We start from the raw sequence: 17610 nt of genomic DNA, 5'->3' as shown, positions 1-17610 counted from the left end.
TGTGCAATTAGCGCTCGCTTTCTCACTCACCGCTGCCGGCTGCAAATCGAATGAATAAATCATCTCGCGCACGATAAAGTAATTTTCAATCAGCTCTCGGTCCCTTCGGAACCAAGATCCTTTGCTATGGGGTTTCTATCTGCCGGACGGAGTGGTCCCAGCACAGCTAGTTGCGATCGATCATTGACTGTTTCTAGGGGTAATTGAATTTGCTCTCCGATTGTGGCGCGCGCGCCACCCCCTGGAGGTACACATGTTGGATGGAGATTACAGGACGACCCCCGGATAACGACCAGATTGATTAAAACAAACTTGAGCTATGCGGAACCCCAACCGGAAAGGGGGGGGGGGGGAGGGGAGTTTGGCTTGGCTGCAGTGTTTGGGTGCGTTATTGGTTATGCGAACGAGGCCGGGAGAGTGACGGTAAACTATGAATTGCAATTATCCATCAACTGGACAGGCCCGATTGAATTAGGAAGGGGGGGAGGATAGGGGTAGGGGGCGAGCCCGGAAGCAAATTTACCATTAGATTCCCGCTTCAAACTAAATCAAAGTACACACCGAGTATTTGATTAATTCATTACTTTATTATACGCAATCATTTTATTATGCCGTCATGCAATCAGTCGCTGCCAGTCACCTGGACTAATTGCGCTGCGTGTGCTTCGTCGCGTGTCTCTCGCCTACCGGAGCATTGGGTGGAGGTGGGAGGGATTGTTCCAACGTGGTGCAACGTCCACGTTTCAAATTTGATAAACTAGTCAAAAAAAAAATACAAATCGATATCGAGTTGCTTCCAAGGAATATGTTCTTTTAGCTAACATACTGAGAAATTCTATAATTTCAAAAACAGTTTGGATTAAAAAATCCGAATTTAAAAAACCTGTCTATTGTTGACAGAAGATTTTAATAATTTGGAAGCTTCGTGTGCCCTATTAAATTTGGATGCCGGAAACAACGTCATAACCGAAAATTACCTCCACGGTTGTATGCCAAAATAGCTCCGCTCTCTACCCCATTCCAATTGCAATTCAATCAACCATTCCATGCGGGAAAACATAGATCCAATCCGGTAGTCTACAATCGAGAGGCACCCATTTTCCTGGAACAAATCAGCAACAAATTCATATCGTAGAGTATAGAATATTAAAAATACCACTGCATACATTATGAATAGCTGAGTGGGCTTTCCAAGTGTGCTTCGGCACTCGGTTTTTATGATGAGGCGGCGGTGGAGGCGGCAAGAAAATGCCTCTTGAGAGTCTTCCGCCATTATTCTTCGAACACAAGCTCAGCCGAAACCGACTTTCCCCGACGAGGGTTAGGAAGGTAAACTACAGAATGCGAAAACGGGCAAACGATGTCTTCATTCGACTTCATCATCCAAATCCCAGAGCATAATATTATTATAGTACAATATGAAATTTCACTTCCAATCAGCTGCGCCGCCTGGGTGGGCCGGAGGTCTTGGGAACCCGGTCGGCTTACCGCCGCTTTCTCTAGCACAAATGTTCGGCCTGTGCCAGTGCCAGGGAAGCAACCAGAAGGAATCCTTTCGCTGCTTTCAGCACAATTCCGGCAAATCGGAGCCGGCAGCGGTGAACTGAAGCCAAATTCGAACCATTTCGTCCGTGTTGGCTAATGCTATTAAGTATTCATAAAGACATTTTTCAAATTATTATTTTTCAATTTCACCCTTACAACAGTGATAGCAGCAAAAAAATCGCATAACTATAAATATCAGATAACAAGCCTGTTAGGAGTGGCTTAGACAGAGCCTGGTTTTTTTTTTTGGGTTCGGTGAAACGACGATGCCCCTTTCGCATATCGTATTGGCACGAGGATTGCCACTCCGAGATAAAAAAAAGGTAGCAGATCACGTAGCAAAGTGATTGACACCTTTCGAGCGGGATGCGAGGACGATAGTGTGTTGAAATGTTTTTCGATTCAGTCCGTGGACGATTTTGGGCGGTATTTGGTATCGTGAACCTTTCCGTTCGTGACGTGACGGGGCAAGGATTTTCGGCTGGTTTGGCCAACACGGGAGCGGTTAAGAAATTTGTTTTATTTTCGGTATCGTTTTGTTCCCGAAAGTCAGACTTGGATGGATACTTCATTATATTCTTAAAATGAGAGTTTAGAAAATGTCACTTTCTCAGTCAATAAAGCAACGTGGTTTGACTCAGTTTCAGTCTCGTCCTTGTGACATCATCTCGCAAATGACTATTCCTCAATAATAATCAAACGGTTCACCGTTGCGGGTTCGAGTCTTGTTTCAGTAGTAACTTTTTCGCAAATTTTCATGTCTGCTATTCCGCTTCACCAGTTAAATACCATAATGTTATAATGCCTTTTATTTAGGTCTGATATCAACCTTAGGTAGATTCAATAACTTTTTTCTGCCTTCGGTATCTTGGAACTAAGCCATTGTGCCTTATTAAATATATTGTTGAATTAAGAAACAAATTGTGAAGCACCCTGGTAGTGGACGCAAACTAATCTCAGCTCGATGGAAAGAAGAAAAAAAATAATCTGGCAAAATACTACTAAAAGAAAATCTTACGTAACAATAAATATAATGATATGTAAAAAAAACCCTTCTTAATCCACCTAGTGGTGTGATAATGCCTTTCTCTTATCGTTTAAATAGTCTCGTTAAATCATTTGTAAGATTCTACCCTCGGCCATTTGTATAAATAAATCCGGAAATATAACAGTATAAGTGACGTAACCGACAAAACGTACATTTTTTTCTCCACTACATGTTCTCAGACTAAACGGATTTCTAGTAGCTTGGACTCGTGTAAAAGCTACTCTTGGAACATTGATCATTGTATGGCTAGTACTACGATCGTACTGACACTAAAAATACTTCCAGGTCAGGGTTCGAACATACAACAACTGGCTTGTAAGACCAGGGCCTATGCATTGAACCACTAACCCGGAACCCAAAGCATTCACTTCTCCTTTATTCGGGCTTGTGACCTGCAGTTCCATTTCTCAATAATTTAACTTTCCTTCAAATTTTCGTAATTGTTGAAAATTTTAAATATATTTTAAGATATGGATAATGGTGGAGTTACATGCAAGGAATCTGACTTAAGTTGCTACTACACACAAACTTAGTTACAACTTAGTTTGGGCCTCGTTCAGTTCAAGACTTGAGCTAATATTGAATAATTATGCCAATATTCAGCCTCTTCAACACTACGCCCAGTTGGTCTGTTCTAACAATGGAGGATTACAGATCCTTTCTGTATTATTTTACAGTGTACCCGAGTAAAGTCTAACATCAAAATTAGAACAAATTGATATTTGATTATGATAGCAACATCAGATTGAAATCCTAATATGATATCGACTCATCAAATTTGCAATTAATATCTCATTGTGTTATCATTTTGCTCAAATCAAAATATGAAAATATTAAAATCAACAACTTAGTGAATCCATTGAAATTGAGCAAATTTCAAATGGCAGCCCAAAAATACAAAGTTAAGTTTCAATGGAAGAATTATTCCTTCAATCCTTTGTTGCCTTTTACAAAAATGCTTTGGCATCCTGCCGAGATCCTGCAGTTGACCGCAACCATAACCGCAAAGAAACGATTTTTTTTTTCAACATTTTTTCAACTTTTACGCAAATAATGCTCTTTCTTTTTAGCCATGAGAATATTGGTGTAAAACCACACGCCGGTGAGGCATTAGATAAATTGGCGATCATCGGTACCACGTTTGTCTGAAGCAGGTCAATCTGAATAGTGGCTTTGGCATTCCCATCTCGTTGATCGTCTGCCGTAGGAGGAGTATTTTTCGGAATTTGATATGAGAAATATATTAGACGTCATCTATTTCCTTCTAGATACGTTAAGTATCCGATCCTGTAACAATTTTTGCGTTCGGTTTAAAAAAATGTTTCGATATTTGTAATCATACGACGTCGCGAAGTTCATTCCAAAGTTTTTAGATCATTATTTTCAGTGCATCCAGAAATCGGAGACCTGGATGGCGAAAATATCCTACTCGCCAAACCCGTTCTGAAAATGTCCATAACTTTATATTCAACAGTTTGGAAAAATTTATTGTTTACGAAGTTCGAACATCGAATATTGAATGTCTCAGATTTCAGAACCTAGAGCTAATTCTTAATAATACTTTAGTGGCTTAGAGGAGCCACCAAGAAAATATATCTTTAATTTGTATATTCCTAAGTAGTCCATAAACTGTGTCGAAAAACATCTTCAAAACAATTCTTATTCCTTGTTATAAATGCTTAGAACTTCATATTCTCACTAACGCTAGATACTATGAGAAGTATTTTGTCAATCATCTAATAGATCTTGGAACTTTAATACACGTTTCTAAAGAAACCGTCTAACTAAATCTTCATAATTTTGAATCACAGGACTAATTCTGCATCAAATGATCGTAAATTATAAGTCTACACAAGAACTGAAGAGATTCTGGTTCTATCTGTGATCAGAAGCGAGATAGTCGAAAAAAAACAAATAATCTTGGATACCTTATTGCCGAATTCCTAATTTACGTTTCCTGTGTTGTAAAAGACTTCACTGTAAAAGGTTCGGTCTTCAGAGTCTCTAAATTCGTATTTCAAAGTGATTACATGTGCGAGTTATATGCGATCAAGTAGATAAGTCAATTTGATGTTATAATGTTTGAATGCTACAGCTTTGAATATGAGAAGGACAAAGTTAACATTTTCATACTGTTCTGAAATAGCCACACTGCTATTCACGGTGGATGCGGGATGGAAGCGACGCAACGAGTGTGCACTGATACAAACTACCTGCATACAACTTTGTGAAACAACACTGCTTGTCATATAACCGAACATTTTCCATCTCCTGATAGCTAGCGCTCACAGTCCATAGTAATCGCCAAAAGTTTGCATTCCAAACCACCTAAGTTCGAAACCGGATTCTCTCCGCGGTAGTGTGGAGATTGCATGAAATCTTTTTTCTTGCTTGCGACTAATATGGAGATTGCAAAAAATATTTTTTCTTGCTTGCGAGTAATATCGCCTAAATGTATACTATCCTGGACCTTTTTTGGTTGTTCTATTTTTAGATTATGCTCGTGACGTGTCATTTCGAGAAAATCTACATTTTTTTTTTTTTTTTTTTTTTTTTTTTAATAACTATTTATTGGAATATGAGTTAAAATTAAATTATTAAGATTTAAATTGGGTGTTCAGCCACAAGTGGTGACTTTTCAGCCCTGTTATATATATATGATTTGGTTATTACCATGAAGACATCATTTGCTTCCGCAATTCTGAGATTTTTGTGTAGGGAAAATTCTAAACCTACTTGTATTGTGTAATGGGGAAAAGGAACTTATATACTAACTTACTAACTAATACAGAGAGCGAATCGATTCAATTGAAGATTGCATCGATTTTTGTCGGAATTTGCTTATAATATTATGTGACATTACATCTAATGGTTCTATATTTGTGAGTCTGTGTAACTCATTTGTACTAAACCAGGGAGGACGCTTCAGAATCATTTTCAGAATTTTATTCTGAATCCTTTGAAGCGTTTTCTTCCTGGTGGAACAACAGCTTGACCAAATTGGTACCGCATAAAGCATGGCTGGTCTGAAAATTTGTTTATAAATTAACAATTTGTTTTTTAGACAGAGCTTAGAATTTCTGTTTATAAGAGGATATAAACATTTAATATATTTATTACACTTTGCCTGGATTCCTTCAATGTGATCCTTGAAAGTGAGTTTTTTGTCATACGTTAAACCTAAGTATTTAGCTTGATCAGACCATGTCAATTCCAAGCCATTCAATTTGAGAATGTGATTATTGTTTGGTTTTAGAAAAAAAGCTCTTGGCTTGTGAGGAAAGATAATTAATTGCGTTTTTGCTGCATTTGGTTTAATTTTCCATTTTGACAGATAATCACTGAAAATATTTAAACTTCTTTGTAGGCGACTGCAGATCACTCTTAGATTTCTACCTGTGGCTAACAGACTTGTGTCGTCACAGAATAGCGATTTCTGACAACCAACGGGTAGATTTGGAAGATCAGAAGTGAAAATATTATACAAGATTGGAGCTACACTCGAACCCTGCGGAACACCGGCTCGTACGGGTAGCAATTCAGATTTACAATTCTGATAGCTAACCTGAAGAGTACGATCAGTTAAATAATTTTGAATCATTTTGATCAAATAAATAGGAAACTGGAAATCAGACATTTTTGCTATTAAACCTTTGTGCCAAACACTGTCGAATGCTTTTTCTATGTCTAGAAAAGCAACTCCAGTGGATAACCCAGAAGATTTATTTGATTTTATCATGTTCGTTACTCTGACAAGTTGATGAGTAGTTGAATGTTCATGACGAAATCCAAACTGCTCTGGTAAAAAAATTGAATTCTCATTTATATGAGTCATCATTCTTAACAAGATAATTTTTTCAAAAAGTTTACTGATAGAAGAAAGTAAACTAATTGGGCGATAACTTGATGTTTCTGCTGGGTTTTTATCAGGTTTTAGGATAGGAATTACTTTAGCGTTTTTCCATCTTTTTGGGAAGTAAGCTAATGAAAAACACTTGTTGAAAATTTTAACCAGGAGTCTCAAGGCAACATCGGGAAGATTTTTAATAAGAATATTAAAAATTCCATCATTACCAGGAGCCTTCATGTTTTTGAGTTTCCTAATAATTGATTTAATTTCATCAAAATTCGTCTCAATAATGTCATCGTGTGATAACACTTGGGTTGAAATATGATCATACTTCAGTGAGACTTCATTTTCAATAGGACTCACAACGTTTAAATTAAAATTGTGGACACTCTCGAACTGCTGAGCAAGTTTTTGAGCTTTTTCACAATTTGTAAGAAGTATTTGATTTCCTTCCTTGAGAGCAGGAATTGGTTTCTGAGGTTTCTTAAGAACCTTAGAAAGTTTCCAGAAAGGTTTAGAATATGGTTTAATTTGTTCAACTTCTTTAGCGAAATTTTCATTTCGCAAAAGAGTAAATCTATGTTTAATTTCTTTTTGTAAATCCTTAACTATGTTTTTCATAGCAGGATCACGAGAACGTTGATATTGTCGTCGACGAACATTCTTCAACCGAATGAGCAGTTGAAGATTGTCATCGATGATAGGAGAATTTAATTTAGTTTGAGCTTTGGGAACTGAAAGATTTCTAGCTTCGATAATATAATGATTCAAATTATCAATTGCTGTGTCGATGTCCGCAGAATTTTCTAAAATAGTTTCATGATCCACATGATTTTCAATGTGAGATCTGTAATCCAACCAATTAGCTCTATGATAGTTGAAAATAGAACTAATTGGATTAATTATAGCTTCGTTGGAAAGTCTGAATGTTACAGGAAGATGATCTGAGTCAAAATCAGCATGAGTAATCGGTTCACTACAAATGTGACTTTGATCTGTTAGAACCAGATCAATTGTAGACGGGTTTTTCACGGAAGAGAAACAAGTAGGATTACTGGGATGAAGAACTGTAAAGTAACCAGCTGAGAGTTGATTATGAAGTATTTTACCATTACTGTTATTTTGCCTACAATTCCACTGGACATGCTTAGCATTTAAGTCCCCTATTACGAAAAATTTCGATCGATATCTTGTAAGTTTTTGCAAATCGCCTTTAAAGAAATTTAATTGTTCGCCGGTGCATTGGAATGGCAAATATGCTCCAGCGATGAAATAAATTCCATGAATGGTTTCAACTTCGATTCCCAAGCTTTCAATAACTTTAGTATTGAAAGAAGGTAAAATTCGATGTTTAATTTGCCGTTGGACAAAAATGGCAACTCCACCACCAATTCCAGTAAACCTGTCAAATCGATGAACCACATAATGTGGATTACTTTTCAATTTTACATTTGGTTTAAGAAAAGTTTCTGTCACAATGGCAATATGAATTTTGTGAACTTTGAGAAAATTATAAAATTCATCTTCACTCGATTTCAAAGATCGAGCATTCCAATTTAAAATATTCAAATAATTATTTAACATCACTGTTAAATTTTAAATTCATTATAATATTATTTGCAAATTTCCATCCGATTTGAAATGCTTCAAAAAGTGATGAAGTCGAATTCATTTGGATAATCATTTGAAAAAGTTGATCTTGTAGGTAGATCATTTTATTTTCAGTTATATCGCCTAAATCGACTTCATTTAAAGAAGCGAATGGCATTGAAGGAATATTTGTAGGTAGACTGCCATTAGAAGAAGATGATTTGGCCGGTCTACCTATTAATAAATTGTTTTCGTTAGAAGAAGAACTGCAAGGCGGTCCTGTGTTTTGATTATTTACATTAGAAGAAATAGGAGATAGATTTCTACCTAATATACCAGCATAACTGACATTAGAAGAAGATGATGACGAGGTCGATCTACCTGTCAATAAATTGTTTTCGTTAGAAGACGAATTGGCAGGTGCCTTAGAAGAATTTTCAGGTATATTCTGTAAATTTAAGGTCGTTGATTTGACTTGTTGTCTAAGCGAACGAGCGTTTAAAATTTTTTCCCTGACAGGACATTTCAAATAATTGGATTTATGATTTCCATTGCAATTTGAACATGAAAATTTATCAGTGGTTTCATTCATTGGACAAACGTCTTTCGAATGCGATTTACCACAATTCAAACACCGTATATCCATATGACAATTTTTGGTTCCATGACCGAAGCCTTGGCAACGACGACATTGCGTTAAGTTTGCAATACGATTATGCCGTTTATAATGTTCCCAATGAATTTTAATGTGGGAAATGAAACGTACTTTTTCTAAAGTTTTCAAATTGTTTACATCACTTCGATTGAAGTGTATTAGGTAAAGTTCATGGGAAATTCCAGAGCGTGGTTTAGAAGTACCATTCGCTCTTTTTTTCATAAGTATTACTTGGGAAGGGGCAAAACCAAGCAATTCTTTTAGTTCATTTTTAATTTCATCAATACTTTGATCATTTGATAATCCTTTCAAGACAGCCTTGAAGGGTCTGTCTGATTTTATATCATATGAGAGAAAATCTACATCATATTAAGTTTTCAATGTGCTTTCACTGAGAGCAAAACTAGTTTCGATAGCAAATTAAGTAATCGATATATACGAACAGCACAACATCAAATTGAGTATTCTTTTTAATCTCACACTCAACTCGGGTATTGCGCATAAATATGTATATATGTATGTTTGTATGTAACGTTATTTTTGCACTTACTTTTCTCGGAGATGGCTGAGCCGATTTTCACAAACTTAGATTTAAATGAAAGGTCTTGTGGTCCCATACAAAATCCCTGAATATTGTTTAGATCCGATTTCCGGTTTCGGAATTATGGAGTAAAATGTGGAAAAAAATGAAAATATGTGTTCTAAGTTTTCTCATAAATGGCACGACCGATTTTCGCAAACCTAGGTTCAAATGAAAGGTCCTGTGGTTCAATACGTAATTTCTGAATTTCATCAGGTTCCGGAAATATAGGGTAAAGTGTGTAAAAATTTTATACCCTCATTGAAAAGGGCGAAAAACCGTAAAAAAATTTCTAAATCGACCTCAAATCTTCTCCAATTAATAGGTTTGCTTTCGGTTATTCTTTTAAGAATCGAAGAAATTTTTTTAGGAATACCACAGTATTATATATGATAGTATGATTGATATGAGAAAAGCATCATTACACCACTAGGTGGATTAAAACAGGTTTTTGTCAGTTACGTCACTTATACCATCATATCTATGGAACCAAAAGTTACAGCCATTTGATCTTTGAATTTGAAATTTTCGAAATCGAAAAAATAGTTTTGATGCCAAAAGGCTTAGAATTGCATGAAACGTCGAGATTTAGTGTCACCTCGAAAAATAAAAATGTTGTATAAATTGACTTTTTGGGACTTAGAAAAAATATCAAAAATCAAAGTTCCAAAAAGTAGATTTTTTCAAAATAAAATATTTTTTTTTAAATGACACCAAATCTCAACGTTTCATGCAGTTTTAAGAGTTTCAGCATCAAAAAATAATTTCGATTTTGGAAATTTCATGTACTCCCCCCTATGATACTTTTTCAAGATCGAAAATTTTCAAACATTAACCGCCGGGCAGCACCCCTTACGCATGTCCGATTTAGCTCAAATTTTGCATGAGGGCATTTTTCGAGGTGCTTAACCTTTTGAGCACTAACGCTTTACGAAATTAGAAGTGATTCCAAAATATTGGCACCCTTATATATATAAAAGCGGTAAAAATCAACGCGTTTTGTCGGTTACGTCATTTATACAATCATATCTCCGGAACCAAAAGTCACAGCCATTTGATCTTCGAACTTGATCAATGGCCCAACAGTAGCTTTTTTTTCTCTGAGAAAATTGAGCGGTGAAAATATCTTCGAAAAGTGCACACACATACACACACAGACATTTTCCGATCTCGTCGAGCTGAGTCGAATGGTATATAACACTATGGGTCTCCGAGGCTCCGTTCGAAAGTCGGTTTTTCCAGCAATTCTAATACCTTTCTATAGACAAAGGTAAAAAGTTACAGTGGTTTCTTATATGCTATACATTATTCCTATGATTTGGTTTAAATTTTCCTTTTATTTGTTTCTTGGACATAGATCGATTTTTTTGTATGTTTTCGTTATAAAAGCGCATCATTTGATTAACATAATTATTTATGGCTTAATTTGGTTTTATAATTTTTCCGAAAATATTTGACGACTTCTGGGATGGCGACTAGGAGCATAAAATTTTAGCTAGGAAAGCAATGATTCAGATTGTACTCGTTCAGAAATAATGTCGTTGATAAAATAAAGCATTGTAGTTTTGCGGCGTTCGTCGAGTGTTTGTAAGTTTTTGAGCACACAACGCGCTTTATATGATGGAAGAGGAAATGTAGTTCAGTTTAGTCTGCGAAGTGCATACAGTAGAAATTGTTTTTGGATAGATTCGATGTGTTTTTTTTATATTCGATGTGTTTTTTTTTTATTCGATAATAATATATTTAAAGGCACACTGCTAAAGCTATACGATGCCAAGGGTATTTTCTAATCTTGATTAACGACTAACTCAAAACTAGGGTATTATCATTAGGGTAGTGACGTATTCCGGTCGCAATGGTCGATTCTGGCAGATTCAGCCTGCAGCAGGCGATCGGCAATGGTCGGTGGATTGAATATAATACGAGTGTCTTCCAGATGACGATTCTACGTATCAATGGGTCCGCGAGGAATTCTATGTGTTCTTCGTGTATGGAGGTACATGGGTTCCATACTATGCTGCAGTATTCCAAAATTGGCCTAACGTATATTGTATATAATAATTTTAATGTGTAAGGGTCCTGAAAATTATGAATGAAACGTTTAATGAAGCCTAACATACTATTTGCTTTATTGACAATTGTAAAATAATGCTCCACGAAAGTAAGTTTTGAGTCTAAAATTACGCCTAGGTCTCTAATAATTTTACATTTTTCTACAGGTTGGTTTCCTACTGAACTACATTTCATAACGTTTAGTTGGAGTAAGCTTTTTTGTACCAAATGTTTAATACGTTAATTTCGTATTGGAATACTTCATCATCTACAGCATTTCCATATAGAGCTCCATGTCGTCTGCCCATACAAGTACTTTTAGATGTTTGAGTAAGAAGGAAATGTCGTTTACGTACAAGATAAAAAGAAGAGGGCCTAAATCTGAACCTTGGGGAACACCTGAAGTGACATTTATTGATTTGGAGTATGTGATGTGATATGATTCAAACCATTCCAAAAGTGTTTGTTCAATGTCATACCTTTAAATCTATCTATATAAAAATGCAGAGATCATTCTTTGTGATCGCATCACTTAAGAACGGATGGACGGATTTACATGATTCTTTTTTTTGTTTGATTAGTTTCTACCCCCACCGGGTTCGCACATCAAACAAATTAGGAAAATTTGCGGAAATGTAGGAAAAATCCATAAAGTTGTTTTGTATGGACAATGGAATTTTCCGTTGAAAAAGTCGTCAATGATTGCTAGATCTACGATTTTACGATGTTTGGCGCGCAACGAGTTGCATAAGTGGTTGGGCGTCGAAGAAAAGAATACTAGATCGTAGAATAGAAATCGTTTGGCGCGCAACCAATGGGTTGTGTGGATGTGTGGACATTTCACATGCATATTTGATTCATGCTATTAGTCATTTCGAGTCACGTGCTTAATTGGATATCACAATTATTGCTTGCCAATTGACTCAATAACGGAATGCATATGCATATGTTCAAGAAAACCGCTGTAGGCAGGAGAAAAAGTTCTGATATCGTTTACCAGTTGATGGATTGTGTGTTATGGAGTTAGATAAATAATATTGGTCATCGTGAGCGCGAGTTTAACAAACCAGAATTGATTGAATCAATGAAAAAATTGTTCTGTAAAAGCGCTTATGTCAAACTAATAGATTTTCCGTGCTTTCTCTCGTCTCTCTAAGCAACCAAAAGTTCCACAGTTCCTGACTGGCCCGTGTGGGGTTTCAAGAGAGGGTTCAAGGGAGGGTTCATCAGAAGGGGACAGGTGTTCAAGAGGAGGGAGGTTCAAGGAGGGTAGAGACTCAAGGGTGGGAAGGCGCACAAAATTGAAGGAAAAGTCAAGTTATTTGCATTTTTATATAATAGGTACTCTATTGTTCATGGAACCTAATGTTGAAAAGGGGGGGGGGGGGGGGGGGGGGGGGGAGGTGTAGTTGTTTAAAGTCCTATACAACACCCCCCCCCCCCTCCCTGCGAACGGGCCTGGTACCTGAACAATATCCATTTTATTAGAGCCCTAGAGTACGCACTTTTTGCCAACTTGAATATACAGAACAAGTTCTGAGAAAACTTTTTCGCTACTTAAAAACTGTACAAGGAACTGCTTCAAAGTTGCGTCTGGTGAACATTCAAGTAGGAGTAATTCCTTTAAACGTATGGTTTGTATGCTTTGTATGTATGTGTTAGGTTTATCAATACCAAATTCTGGTTAGTGAGCTTTTTTATCCATTACCGAAATCAAGAATCACATCTGGAAGAGAAAGCGTGGCACCTTATATCCATTATGTCGAAGCCATTAAAGAAAGATTTTTTATTGACTCAAAGGATGGAATGACAATCTGTGCATTTGCTCTATTTTTTCTTAACAGAAGTATTTCACATTTTTCCATTATTTTTGGTGACATTGCTTTTTCGAGCTAAAGCGAATGTGTGTCAAATTCCGTTGATTGTTGTTCAAGTAATCAGAGAAATAATGAAGATAAACGTTAACTACTTAGTCGTTTGACAATTCTGCTGTCCGAAAACATAAATTCGAACAAATAATTTTTGGGAGAGACGAAGACAGCTAGTTTTGAATAGTAATAATGGTATGTCAATTCTGTCAAAAACTTTGCTGAAGTCAGTATAGAGAGTTTCTATGATACATAATTTCCATTGTCCATAGCTTCCGAAGTGAATGTAATGAATTCCAAAAGATTTGTTGAAGTAGAACGACCTTTGAAAAAGCCGTGTTGTTTCGGAGTTATGTAATGTTTTACTTATTGAAATATTTTTCCATTGATTATTTTTTCAAATAATTTTAGAATGCACGAGATAATGGCAATTCCCCGATAATTACGTATGTCTGATTTTGAGCCCGGTACTAAGAAAGAGGATTTACATGTTTCTGGAAATATTTTATCTGGAAAAAACATACACACACCGCGTCACAAGTCTATCCTCGCAATTCTGCTTTGCCACCAGCCACTGATTTGAGGTTTTGTTTTTGTCTCTCAGTGTCATTATAAAATGATAGTTTTCAATACAGTTTGAACTTAATGAAAATTTATTTATTTTCATCCATTTTCAAACTTATTGAAAATCTAAAGATTTAAAATTAATGAGCTCTCTTCCATGACGCTGTCGTTTACATGAGCTCCAAAAGGTTTAGTTAAATATGGACAGAGTTTCAGAACTAATTATGGAACGATCGGTGGTTTTAAAACATTACAAAGACTACATGTAAAATTTTTTAAAAAGGTCTTAAACTTCGAAAGCCTCTGAAAGGTTTTCGAAAATTTGACGGAAAGCATTTGATAAGATTCAACTAAACATAAAATTCAAATGCCAAAAATGCTAGCAAATTAAAGCATGTATTTCGGATGATTGGGGAAAAATTCTGAAAATTTTTAAATGCTTCCATAGATTTTAAGTGTTGGTAACAGGGGAATGAAAATTAGCGTTAAAGTTACCACAGATAGAAATTGTTTATTCAAATCGAATGAAATAGAATAGGTTTGAATTTTTCAAACAACTGTAAGCAATTTCGAATCTCGATTTCTAAAATGTAATAAACTGTGATTCGAATCCGAATAAAACGAAGATTTGCCTTCACCGTGCTGGGAAATAAATAAATGATTTAAAAACTCGTTCCGCACTAACCACGTTGCTCCGAATCGATAGATTTTCCAATCAAACCAACTGACAACAATCTTCCGCCGAAAATGTAGTGCTCCCCGGAGGCGGTCTGTCCCAAATTTGTCACAAGCTGTTAAAGGCTGACCGGCTGGCTCTATTGACTCGGAATTTACCAATTGCACGGTGGACTACACACACACACACACACACACACACACACACACACACACACACACACACACACACACACACACACACACACACACACACACACACACACACACACACACACACACACACACACACACACACACGAACCGGTCGTAATAAATAAATCCGACATGACCAGCAACCAGCACCAGGCTCAATTTCAACTGGACCCTGTCCTATTATTGCCTGTGCTTTCCCTTCGATACACTTTCAGTGCCCGCAATCGGTCACGATCACACCATAAAAATATATTTGCCATTTATACTCCCCTGTCGGTGTCCGACGCGACCGACCGACCGACCAACAGCATCCTTTCTACTTCCTCCACGTGCGTCCACTCACTTTCTTTTATTTTATTGCCACGCCAATCGAAGATAATTTATCACCATTCTCCCATTGAGTCGTCCTCGGTTGCAGCGGATAGATAATTTATTGCAAACCGGGTGGCGGCGGCCGACGCTGTCCTGGCTGAGTTCTGTTCTCTCCGGCCGGGTTCATAACTTTGGCAGAAAGAACACTCAAACTTCACAGACAAAACGCTTACTGATCAATTTTCCCGTTCGTTTTGCTTTTCTTTTTCCTTCTCTCTTGCAGATGGTGACGAGAACGAAGAAAATATTTGTGGGTGGTTTATCAGCGCCTACCACACTGGAGGACGTGAAAAGTTACTTCGAACAGTTCGGACCGGTAAGTACCCCTAGTATAGCCGCTACTCGTTCGTTTAGTTGTTTTGTTCATTCAGCTTATCGTGGCGAAGTATGACGTACAATGAATTAAATGAAAGCAACGAAAGAAGAAAAAAATAAAAAAAGCTGCTATTCCGCGAACGTACGCGCGAATGTGGTGAAACGGATGAGGATGGGAAGTCAGTCGGGGAAACAATTTTAAAACTCGGCTTAAAAGTTTCGTTCCACTGATCCAATTGTCCAAGCGAATTCCCCGAAGCGATTTCGAGCTCGCAATTTTTTTTCGGGGTTTTTTTTCGAGCTTCCAAAACCAGCAGAACTTTTTTGCTTCTTTGCTGGGATGCAAAAACACCACCCTCCAACCTATGCAAGTTCTCTCAATCGGCAAACGGAAGAAGTGAAAGCTCAAACTTTACCTGTTCCTCGTCCTGCGGAGGCGGAATCGCTGTTGTGTGCTGTTTCGGTGTGCCCGTAAGATCTCGTCGGTTGACGGTAACAACAAAAAAAAGCAGCTCCCGCACTAAAATACTTTAATGTATTTATAAACTAAAATTAAATTCGTATTAGTTTAACTTTATTATATTTCATATAACGGGAAGCGAAGGAGTCGAGCAACAAAATAACAATAAAAACGCGGTGGGTCGAGAAGAAGTTTCTCCAAACAAGTGCTGCACTCTTGCCGAAACCAGATTGGGGCTGAGATTCCGGCTGGGCGTGTTGGCTGGGAGACCCCCGACCCGGAGTGTAGGAAAATTGCTCTGGAACATGATAATCACCCCAGAACAGCGCTCGCTCACCTTCCCGCACGTTTAGTCGGCTGCACTCCGCACACCATTCTTCTGTTCTGTGACCACGGCCGTCTTGGAGTCTTGGAGCCGTGGAAAATTGCAACTAAAACCAGCTACGTGTGTCTACCGGGGCAAATCCTCCGCCTCCTCCCCACCCCCTTCTTCCGGGATGTTTCAACATACCTAACGACACGAAAAAAAACGGTTAGTAAAACCGAAACCAGAGCAATAACGACGGCGGTGACGATGCTGGGCAAGATACTTTGGGTAACAGACAAACACACAGCCAAACACAAATTCCTCGTCGACGTCGCCGTCGTCTCGAGAAACTGTAAAAGGTGCTAAAATCCCCCCTTAAATGATTCGCACTTAAATCGAGTTGAAAGGATATTTGAAAAACTACCACTTGGCGGTGGAAGTTTCATCGTTCACCGGAGAGACCCCGAGTCCCGAGTCCCGAGTCCCGAGTCCCGAGTCCCGAGTTCCGAGTCAAAAAAATACGTGGAGGTGGGTCGTGTAAGTGAGCAGACCGGAAAGTTTTCCTGCTGGCACGGAATTGTTATGAACAGGAGATCTAATTTAATCATGTCGTTTCATTTGTTACACAACTAACGGATGATGGTGCGAAAGTTGCTGTGCACAACATCTTATATCGTTTGGCCCCCGGTGAAGAGAAGCTTGAGAAAGTGAGATGCTATGTTCTCGAGATGACGTTGATGAGTGAAACTTTAATAGGCTAGTGGATAGATAGTCTGCAATAGAAACAACAGGGAACGGGAACAGCGTGGAATTTGTTTTCCTGGGTGTTCTGTATCACCGTTCAAAGTTTCCGGTTGAATTGCGTTTTGTCGAAATCGTGTTGAACAAGCAATAGCTGGAAGCATGAAAAGCAATTTACGAATAACACTGTCAGACTGTGATTACTTTAAATGGTAATAGCTCAGAAAAAAAAACACACAGAAACTATAGCCCTCATTCAAGATTGACTTCTATTAACTTCTTCTATAACTGATCTTCTGTCCGGTGTATGTTTCCATCATCGTCTCAAAGTTGCATGTTTTTTTGTCAGCATTGCGAAATGCCAGGTTCCATAACGTTCCACCGACTTTGTCACAAAAGTCACCTTGCTCACTTTGTTTTTCCAGACTATCAAAACTTTTTTTTATCGTTTTTTACCTTTTTTTATATATATAAAAAATAGGTATAGAATTCGCTCAAACTTTCGAAAAATTTTCCGAGGCCCGGAGGGCCGAATGTCATATACCAATCGATTCAGCTCGACGAACTGAGCAAATGTCTGTGTGTGTGTGTGTGTGTGTGTGTGTGTGTGTGTGTGTATGTGTGTGTGTCTGTATGTGTGTTGTCAACTAAGAGGTCGAGATCTCAGAGATGGCTGGACCGATGTTGATCAAACTAGTCGCAAATGAAAGGTCTCCTCGTCACCCAGAACGCTATTGAATGGTTTTGAGATCGGATGTTTACTTTTTGAGTTATACGAAGTTTTAAGTCAAAA

The 17610-nt window shown here is 37.6% G+C and overlaps 1 protein-coding gene across 3 annotated transcripts in view; it reads left to right on the top strand.

The window, feature by feature from the left end:
• The window catches only part of LOC131438776 (RNA-binding protein Musashi homolog Rbp6), a 1824137-nt gene that overhangs the window by 1135221 nt on the left and 671306 nt on the right, over positions 1-17610 (top strand). For all 3 annotated transcript variants that reach the window (XM_058609032.1, XM_058609031.1, XM_058609030.1), the window contains exon 7: positions 15218-15310. In XM_058609032.1, coding sequence (XP_058465015.1) covers positions 15218-15310 — 93 coding nt within the window. The remainder of the gene's footprint in view (positions 1-15217; positions 15311-17610) is intronic.

This window comes from Malaya genurostris, chromosome 3 (genome assembly GCF_030247185.1).
Source record: "Malaya genurostris strain Urasoe2022 chromosome 3, Malgen_1.1, whole genome shotgun sequence".
Lineage (NCBI taxonomy): Eukaryota > Metazoa > Arthropoda > Insecta > Diptera > Culicidae > Malaya > Malaya genurostris.
Note: the sequence above shows the minus strand (reverse complement) of the source record. Positions and strands in the feature narration are given on the sequence as shown.